Raw genomic sequence first — 9,243 nt, forward strand, 5'->3', positions numbered from 1 at the left:
GTCCTACAGATATGCCTTATCATACTAGTATATTCTCTATTAGATCTGATCTGTCCAATTTTTCTAGATGTAAGTATGTAAGCCTCCTGGGGTGTGTCCTTATTTGACTGGAAAAATGGTTAAATAAGCCCCTAAACTTTACACCAAAAATCAATTAGACCCTAAATTTTTAAAAAGTGCAATTAAACTTTCAAACATGTCACAATAATACTAGAACCAAAAGTGAATGTTTAGATAAAAAAGGACTAAAAGTGGACTGTCATTTCTAAATCTAGAACAAAAAATGAAACTAACTCTTTAATTAATTTAAATTCCCTTTTATCAATTTTCCATTTTGCATAATTTTAAAAAGACAAATTTACCCTCATCATTTCAACAATAATAAACCCATTACAAACTTTTGGCTACTTTTCACCGACAATTTGACTGAATGGATTGAAATTGACAAAATTTGAATAGTTATTATAGATTAAAATTAACAATTTTTAAACTCGTGAATCAAAATTAAAAAATACTTTAATAATTATAGGATAAAAAATGACATTTTTTCTTGTTTTATTTATGAAAATACGGAGTATTTATTTATTCCAGTGTGAGATTTTAAATAAGGCTTATCCCAAATCGATGCCTGTCTGCCTGCCTACCTACCAGGCCATCCGGGTACCAATCTACCACGCTACCTAAGCAATGCTGCAACGAATCAACGATGAAGAGAAGTCAATAACGTTAGTCAAAGCAGCCAACTACCTTGATTTCCGGGTCCCTCGCTTTCCTCGTTTCTAATCTCCATAACACATCAATCTCGATGGGTTCTGTTTAGTTTCCTCAATTAGTCCCATTTCCTGATCCGGGTCTTTAAAATTCCATCAATTCTTGAACAGAAACCGCGGAATAATGGGGCAAGACGAGGCCTTTCTCCTTGAGGGTCAATCCCAGAAGGAGAGGAAGTCAAATGATGGAATGATGAATTTGACTTGGAGGTGGAGGCCGTTTGATTGGTTTAGGAAGCTGAGTGATGTTCTGCATTGGAGCTTTGTTTTGTCTGTGGTGATTGTGTATGGAATCAATCAAGGGTTGAGTTTGGGTTTGAGTAGGATTAGTATACAGTACTATATGAAGGATGAGCAGAAGTTACAGCCCTCTGAAGCTCAGATTTTTACTGGGATTATATCTCTGCCTTGGATTGTTAAGCCTCTCTGGGGTCTGCTTACTGATATTCTTCCCATTGCTGGATATAGAAGAAGGCCTTACTTCATTCTTGCTGGTATGGAATAATTTTTTTTTCCCTTTCAATTTGTTCCAATTTGTTCATTAGCAGTTAATTGTGTGGTTAATCTCTTTCTGGAAATGTTGCAAATGATTAGGTGTAAATTTAAGAAAATATGCATTTCCATTTATTGGAATTCAAAATGGTATTATGTGCTTCTATCAGAAATAAAAATGAGAATAGCCTGTTCCAATTCACATGTTTTACCAAAGAAACTAAGAAGATGTGAATTGTTGCATTATGCTAGGCTAACATGAAATCACATGTTTCATCTTTGGCTTTCTTAATGAGTTTATGTAAAGTGGAATGATTTTTTAATCTTTTATGCTAGGCTATCATGATCACCTTCATTTTCTTTGTTGAGTTTTACTCATAATTATTGCATTAGGAAATAAGAATCCACTTACACCCGTTTCTATGCTGAAGTGTAAGTTAAATGGAGTAAGTCATAGAAAGGATGTGGCATTAATAACCAGAAATGTTTATTTCAACTAAAAGCTTAAGCTATTAGTAACTGAGTATAGAATTTTTATACATTTCTTATCTTATATTTATCCTCAACAAAAACCAATCTATTAGCTAGAGTGATGATTTTGTTGTGTGAATTCAAATTCTTTTATTTTATTTTATTTTATTTTATTTTATTTATACCTGGTGTAATTATCATAGATGTAGAAGTGTTGCTTGTATGAAGATCTTAAGGTCATTTTGAGTAATGGGAAATTATCCAGTTTTCTTGATAACTTAAAAACAAAGTTCTGTGTTCAAAATGAAATGTTTTCTGAATTGGAAAACCTGTTGTCCAACATAGCAATAAAGGTGTTTTCCAAATTTCCTCAAGTAAATGGAAAGTTATTTCCCATCTATTTTTTTCTAATGCCAAAACACATGCACTGTCACCGTCCGCTACCTGCATATCACCACCACCACATGGTACCATTGCCTGTCTTCATCTACCACCACTCACCTCCATTCACTACCACCACTCACCTCCATTCACTACCACCATCTCCGCCCTTGGTGAAGATGCACCATCAATGACATCACCACTGGTGGGTAGACTGGTAGTTGGTGGAAAATGGAGAGCAATTGCTGTAACTAAACGGGCACTAACATCAGAATTCTATATCCTCCAAATGGGGACAAATACACGAATATGGAGTAACATGTAAAAGATTATCCTGTTCATTGACCTCCTTTTGCTCCTTAGGTTCCCTCAGTGTCATTGCCATGCTTACCCTGTCGATGAACCAGTTACGGATCGAACTTGCTTTGTTATGCTTAATGGCTGGCAGTGCTGGGGTTGCAATAGCAGATGTGATTATTGATGCCTGTGTAACAGAGAACAGCATAAGCCATCCGTCTCTAGCTGGTGACATGCAAAGCTTATGCGGAGGGAGCTCTTCAGTAGGACAACTAATTGGGTATATGATCAGTGGCTTTTTAGTTCATCTAATTGGATCAAAGGTAATGTAGTTCTTTTGCTGTACCTATTTCTGAGTTGTCTACTTTTCTGTTTCACTTTTGCTATACTCTGTTTGACCAAATATTTTTAGTCAGAAGTTTTCTAATTGTTATCGAATATATATTTGGTATATGGAATTTCTGTAGATTAGGCAGTCTTAGGGATTTAGGTAAGTAGGCATATGGAAACTTGTTTCCTATTCGTAGTCTTCTAGCACCTATTTATAGGGCTTTGTATTCTCTTTTCTAGATGACAGTATATGACAATATATGACAGCATATTCAGAAATCCTCTCTTTACTTTCATAACACTAATCATCCTTATAAAGATTTGCACTAGATTTCCACCAAAAAAAAAAAAGATTTGCACTAGACAAAAAAAGTACTATAGTACAGAGTACATTGTTGGAAATGGATTGTTTAGGCTTGAGCTAATTAAATCCTTATGGAAGTGGACAATAACAAAGATATGCAGTGCATGCAAGAGTATGCCACTAAATATGTAAAAAAAGACTTTTATCAATTCTTTAGATAGAATCTGTTTATGCTGGTGACACCCAACTAAATTATTTCAAAGTTTTTGTTGTACATAACTACAAAAGACTATTTCTTGCTGGATATAATTGATAAATAGCCCAGCCTAGATTATATTTTTAATCAAATCATGACAAGTCCTTTCTTTGCTCAACTCTGGCAGGGAGTGTTTGGAATTCTGAGTATGCCACCTTCTCTAGTTGTTTTGGTAGGAATCATGATACGAGAAAAGTTTACGCCTTCTGGGACCTACAGAAGAGTGAGTTTTCTGTTCCTAACCTATTAGGATGTACAGGAGACTCTTGCCTATACTCTTTAATAATAAGCTCTCAAATTATTAATGAAAATCAGGTTAGCCACAAGTTTGCTGATGCTGGTAAGGCTATGGTGATGGCACTGAAATGCAAGACTATTTGGAGACCATGCTTGTACATGTATATTTCTCTTGCAGTGAGTGTGCACATTCATGAGGGAATGTTTTATTGGTACACTGATGCAAAGGATGGCCCGTCCTTCTCTCAGGTACTCAATTTTGTCAAGAATGATATTCTGAATTCGTTGGATTCAAATTCAATCTGCTAACTGAAAGTTTCTCGGATTGCTGATTTCATTTTATTTGTTCGTGTAGAAGATTCTGAAGTTGACTAATGATTTTACAGGATTACTAATTTGGTCACTGCTCGTAAACTCATTAGTGAGTATTTTTTATGCAGGAAGTTGTAGGGTCCATATCCTCTGTTGGCGCGGTGGGCTCACTTCTTGGGGTTCTTCTCTATCACAACGCTTTTAGGCACCACCCGTTTCGTCGTGTTCTTTTCTGGTCTCAATTGCTGTTCGGTGCTTCAGGATTGCTGGATTTAATATTGGTATCACGAATAAATTTGAAATTTGGCATCCCCGATTACTTTGTTGCTGTGAGTGATGCAGCCATCACTCATATGATTGCGCGTCTCAAATGGATGCCTCTTCTTGTACTTAGTTCAAAGCTTTGCCCTTCGGGCATAGAAGGAACCTTTTTTGCTCTGCTTATGTCAATTGATCACGTTGGCATGCTCTCGGCGTCTTGGGCTGGAGGCTTTTTACTTCACGTCTTTAATGTTACTCGCACACAATTTGACAACCTCGGGATAGTCGTTGTGGTTAGGAGTTTATTGAGAGTCCTGCCAATAGGGCTTTTGTTTTTGGTGCCCAGCAGCGACCCGAATGCTTCCATCCTCCCAACCGAAATGTTGCCGACTAAGAAGGGTGAAGATTCAGCAAAAACTGATAATATGGAAATGTCCTCACTTATCAACACCGTTGACCAGACTTTAGCCAAGGAATGAGCAAAGGAAATGGTAGCCTACTTGTACTATGACCCGCAATTATTATGCCATGAAGAAAAAAAGATTTCGAGGTTTTATAAGTGTCTGGAGAAGCATAAGATTATGCTCCGGAGATAGATCTACTAACTCTTCGGTAAGAAATTGGTGCCCGCTGATTCAGGTTCAACTCGATAGCCCCACTTGTACAAATTCCATTCTCTCCGATATAACTAAATCTGGGCATGTTTTGCTCTGGTCTTGCTGCAATATGGAGGGGCAAACAGAATCATTTTTAGCTGGAGCCTTTAACCACTTTTATTTACCATTTTTGCTCAAAGATTGGGGAGCTCGGTTCCCAACACATTCCATGTGGACCCCATGTATCTTTTTTTTTTTTTTTGTTTTTTTTTTAATGCCTGCAGAGAATACGCCATTACATTAGAGGTTCTGGTTTTCCTGCAGGAATGACAGTTTTTACGAGTAAACTATGCATATCATATATTTTCTGATCTAGTACAACAGCATTCACCGTCTTTTACCTTGTCCTTTTGTAGCATCTCTGACTTTTGATGTCTCTACAACAGTTTGTTTATTACCCATTTGCATTTGTATATTGCGTTTTCTCAAATTGAATACGTTGTGTTGTGGAAGGTGGAAAGACAGACTACTTTTGGAATATCTGGATTTGTTCTTTCTGGTTTATGAACTGTCATAGTGAAAAGGAAATTTTTTTAAACAATTGGATTGATCTCCAAGTTGCATCATACAATTTTACATGAATATTACACTTGATTGTTTTGTGGTAACATTCTTAGCCATTATAACTTGCATACATTATCTATTCTGCAGTTTTTAGCAGGTAAAACTGCAGATAATATTTCTATACCAAGAATCTTCTTAAGGCTTGTTTGGTTCTGCCAATTAGTCACTTTGCCAGTTTGGTCTACATGAAGCTGCAGGTCTCTTTTGCAAACCCGACGTGTGAATTTTTCGTGTCGTAGATGACCCTGGTGTTCCTCTGCTGATAGTTTCCTATAATCCCAATCTCGGCTTCATAGGCGAGGCTTGCCAGGGCCAAACAGACCTGAGAAGCGTCTCTCCTGGCGAAGTAGAAAATCCCGGTGGCATCCACGCTCAGCTCGGCAGCCCCACCATCAAAGTGCAGTTTGACAGTGGGAATGTTCACTTCGTCGTAGGCTGAGAGATCAAAGCAAGTGTCGAGGATTGAGAAGCCTGGAGCGACAGGGTAGCCCGAGAACTGTTTCAGGAATTCAGCCTTCACGGCTTTGTAGGTGGACGGGGGAAGCCTCGTGATGACAGTCCCGGAGTCGAGAATGATGCCGTTGGTGCTGCCAGAGCCGGAGGTTTGAACCTGCACTCCGCCAACGCTGGTCCCGGTGAGGTTGAGAGTGTAGAAGCTGTAGAGCTGTGGGTTCTGAAGCATTGCAGCGTAAGAAATGGGCGTCGTGTTCTTGAAAACCGATGGATTGGCCCCGAAAACCAGAGAGCCGGAATCATCAGCCTCGGTTGAAGGTAAGCAGTAGGAGAAAACCCCTCCAAAAACATCTTTGGTCTGAGAAATCAGAGACACATCACTCCTCCCAAGCCCCATCAGCCCTGAGGCTAATCCAAACAGCCCTTTATTGTTCCTCCCACACCCAAACACAAAACCCTCAACTTTAGTTGTGCCAAGAACCAAATGGTCCCTTCCCAATTCCCCGTTCGTGTAGGATCCATCGCCATAGCTCACCGAATAGCTACACACGCTCGCGTTCCCCCCACAGAGCCCTAAATTCCCCGTCGCAAACTGCAGAGACTGACAGGCCGACGCATTGCACGGGACCGAGAGATAAGAAGGGGACAGTGAGGGGTTAAAGAGAGGCTGTGGTTGACTATAACATGATCTGCAAGGCTGGCATTGGACCCATGTCAGATCACTCCCTGTATCAACAATTACTGTCATGTTTCTACTGCCTATGCTTATGCTCACAATGTAGTTTAGAGTCTGTAGTTTTAAACCAGAAGTGATTGGTGTCTGGGCTTGTGCTGAATCCCCCTCAATTTTCTTTCTGGAAATAGAATTCTTGATGTGGGATTGTATCGATCGAACCCGAATCTCATCATCTGCCAGGCTTTTCTGCTGCCATTCTTCCCAATTCTTTATTGCCCCAGAACACAAGCCCTTGTGCTTCATTTCCAAAATGGTTGCCCCATTTTCTTTCCCTAAAAACACAACAATCCTTAAAAACATAGCTAACATCTCTACTTTCTACACAAAATATGAACTAATTTTGGTTTTCATAGAAAGAAACAAAGAATGAGGTATAAAACTGCAGAACTAACAAATTAAAGAAATGACTTTTATGAAAGACATCAAGTAAAATTAAGCATGCAATGCAATGCAAGAGTACAACTTTAATCACAGGAAAGATGATTAGATTAACATTATTATCTATCCTAAATGCTTCATATCTTAAAGCCAGACAAGAACAAAGTAATATAATGGTTGGTTTACACAAAGCATAAAGGTTATTGACTAGCTAGCAATTACAAAGCAGATCCCAAGAAAAAGCAAATGCCCACTAGTATAAAAAAAAAAAAAATCATTTTGTTTTTTTTTTTTGGTTTTAATTTTCTTCTTTCCTAAAACTCACTTGATTTCTGGGATGAACAAGTTGGGTTAAGGTTGTACCCTTTCCTCCATGTTCTGCTTTGGAGTTTTTTCAACGGAAAAACTACCTGTTTCTCTCCATAACTGTCAACAGCATCACAGGAAGTAGTAAGCACAAGAAGCAGAAGAAGAAAACCAAGAAATGATGATGACCACAATGACATTTTCAGCAGAGCTTAATTAGCAAGCTTGTGCATATAATTATTATGCAAAACTATTGAGGGAAAGATGGTAATATTATTAACTCAAAGAATAATGTGTTTTGGGGGAGTATTAATCTTGAAAATAATGAAGAGAGGAAAGAGGATGAATAAGGAGAGGGGAGAGGAGAGATTCTTGGGAGTTGGAAGTAGGCATGAGAACAAAAGGAGGGGCTGGCTGAAGGGGACCCCACACTTGCATGAGAAATTATTGGGATTTCACGTGCAGTATGTATGTGTGTCTATATATATATATATATATATATATATATATATATATATATAGAGGGTTCATGTATGGAGAAGGGTTCCCGTGCGGTTGTGCAATTACACACCTTAAGCATTACAATAACGCATCTTTAAGTACACAAACAAAGAACCTTAAAAATACAAACCACGCGCACCTTAAATACACAAACCACGCACCTTTAAGTACACAAGTCATACACCTAAGGTTTTGAAATGGCGCACCAAGTTTCAACAACTCATCCATCTTAAGCACGCATATCACGCACCTTAAGAAGGAAAACAACGCACCTTAAGCAATCATATCATGCACCTTAAACTTTAGGTTCACTCACCAAGTTTCAACACTCACGCACCTTAAGAAAAAAATTACGTACCTAAAGCAATCGCACAACAGTAGGGAAACACCCCACCGGGAACATATATATATATATATATATATATATATATATATATATATATATATATATATATATATATATATATATATATATATATAAAATAGGAATAAGCTGGAAACACCTGCCTACTTGACCATAGGTGCAATTGCAAATACAAGCTTAAATTGGTAACTCAGAAATGGTTGAACTCAAAAAATCTTACCTCAACTTCGATCGTTGAAACTGCGAAGTGAAAGCTCTTTAATGAACCAACAACGCAGGTACTATCTTGGGTTTTCTGATTGCAGCAATACTAAACAATGAAGATGTTAATTTCTTATTTGGGGGTTTGTTTCGAATTGGGATTTTGTTTCACATTTGGGGATTTTGATTTGGGGTTTGCAATCGCTAGTCTACGTCGTTTGCTTACACGGTGGAATATGAGACAAAGAAAAATAAAGGAATTAAGTTAAAATTGCCAAGTAATCGGCCTTGTCAGCGGACAACCGGAAAGAAGGCCGGGGTGGAAATTGGCTAGCAGGTGAATTCGAATGAATTTGCGATGTTTAATGATGTAATTGCACGTTTTTTTCACGTTACGTTCAGTGGTCAATTTGGCCCTTATTCCAATATAATGGGGGTGTTTGGTTATTGGCTTATAAGCTAAATTTTAGCTTATTTAATCAAGTTTAGCTTTTTGACCAACCAATAAGCTATTTTGAAGTGTTTGGTAAATGGCTTATTGGCCTTGGCTTATTGGGTCAATAAGCTGAAAATTGAAAAGCTAATGAATGTAGCTTTTTGTATCAGCTGGTTGGGAACAATGGGTATATTGACTATTTTATCCTTTAAAATCAATGGGATTTACTTTTAAATGGTTGGTGTGTTTGTTATTTTATAATAATAATAATAATAATAATAATAATAATAATAATAATAATAATAATACCCTTAAATGTCATTTTACATTCAATCAGCTACTAATAAATAGCTAATTTACCAAACAGTTTTTTATAACCAGCTAATACAACCAGCTGGTCAAACCAGTTAACGCAATCAACCATTAACAACTAGCTAAACCAACCAGCTATCAGCTATAAACTATCAGCCGTTTGCCAAACACCCCCAATATAATATAATATGACATACATCCATACACACGCACTATTTTTTTTTG

General features: G+C 37.6%; 2 protein-coding genes across 2 annotated transcripts; one reads left to right on the forward strand and one right to left on the reverse strand.

Moving 5' to 3' along the window:
• The first annotated feature begins 642 nt into the window (after positions 1-642).
• Positions 643-5,114, forward strand: LOC115996563 (probable folate-biopterin transporter 3). The gene is made up of 5 exons (XM_031235843.1): positions 643-1,264; positions 2,478-2,734; positions 3,429-3,524; positions 3,617-3,787; positions 3,979-5,114. The coding sequence occupies exons 1-5, from the start codon at positions 895-897 to the stop codon at positions 4,588-4,590; spliced, it is 1,506 nt and encodes a 501-aa protein (XP_031091703.1). The 5' UTR covers positions 643-894; the 3' UTR covers positions 4,591-5,114.
• Positions 5,115-5,295: 181 nt separating this feature from the next.
• On the reverse strand, positions 5,296-7,562 carry LOC115996564 (aspartyl protease family protein At5g10770). Its single transcript, XM_031235844.1, has 2 exons — positions 7,224-7,562; positions 5,296-6,792 (listed from the first exon to the last, which is right to left on the reverse strand). Exons 1-2 carry the CDS (start codon positions 7,402-7,404, stop codon positions 5,513-5,515), a joined length of 1,461 nt encoding a protein of 486 aa, XP_031091704.1. The 5' UTR covers positions 7,405-7,562; the 3' UTR covers positions 5,296-5,512.
• Between the last annotated feature and the right edge of the window lie 1,681 nt (positions 7,563-9,243).

Source organism: Ipomoea triloba, chromosome 11, assembly GCF_003576645.1.
Source record: "Ipomoea triloba cultivar NCNSP0323 chromosome 11, ASM357664v1".
Taxonomy (NCBI): domain Eukaryota; kingdom Viridiplantae; phylum Streptophyta; class Magnoliopsida; order Solanales; family Convolvulaceae; genus Ipomoea; species Ipomoea triloba.

What these genes read in the sequence shown, in the direction of transcription:
- LOC115996563 (XM_031235843.1), top strand. Translation starts at nt 895, where the DNA reads ATGGGGCAAGACGAGGCCTTTCTCCTTGAGGGTCAATCCCAGAAGGAG. An exon ending in GCCTTACTTCATTCTTGCTG is followed by an intron (nt 1,265 to 2,477) that starts GTATGGAATAAT and finishes TTTGCTCCTTAG; the next exon opens with GTTCCCTCAGTGTCATTGCC. An exon ending in CTTCTGGGACCTACAGAAGA is followed by an intron (nt 3,525 to 3,616) that starts GTGAGTTTTCTG and finishes AATGAAAATCAG; the next exon opens with GTTAGCCACAAGTTTGCTGA.
- LOC115996564 (XM_031235844.1), bottom strand. Translation starts at nt 7,404, where the DNA reads ATGTCATTGTGGTCATCATCATTTCTTGGTTTTCTTCTTCTGCTTCTT. An exon ending in TTGTTCATCCCAGAAATCAA is followed by an intron (nt 6,793 to 7,223) that starts GTGAGTTTTAGG and finishes TTGTGTTTTTAG; the next exon opens with GGAAAGAAAATGGGGCAACC.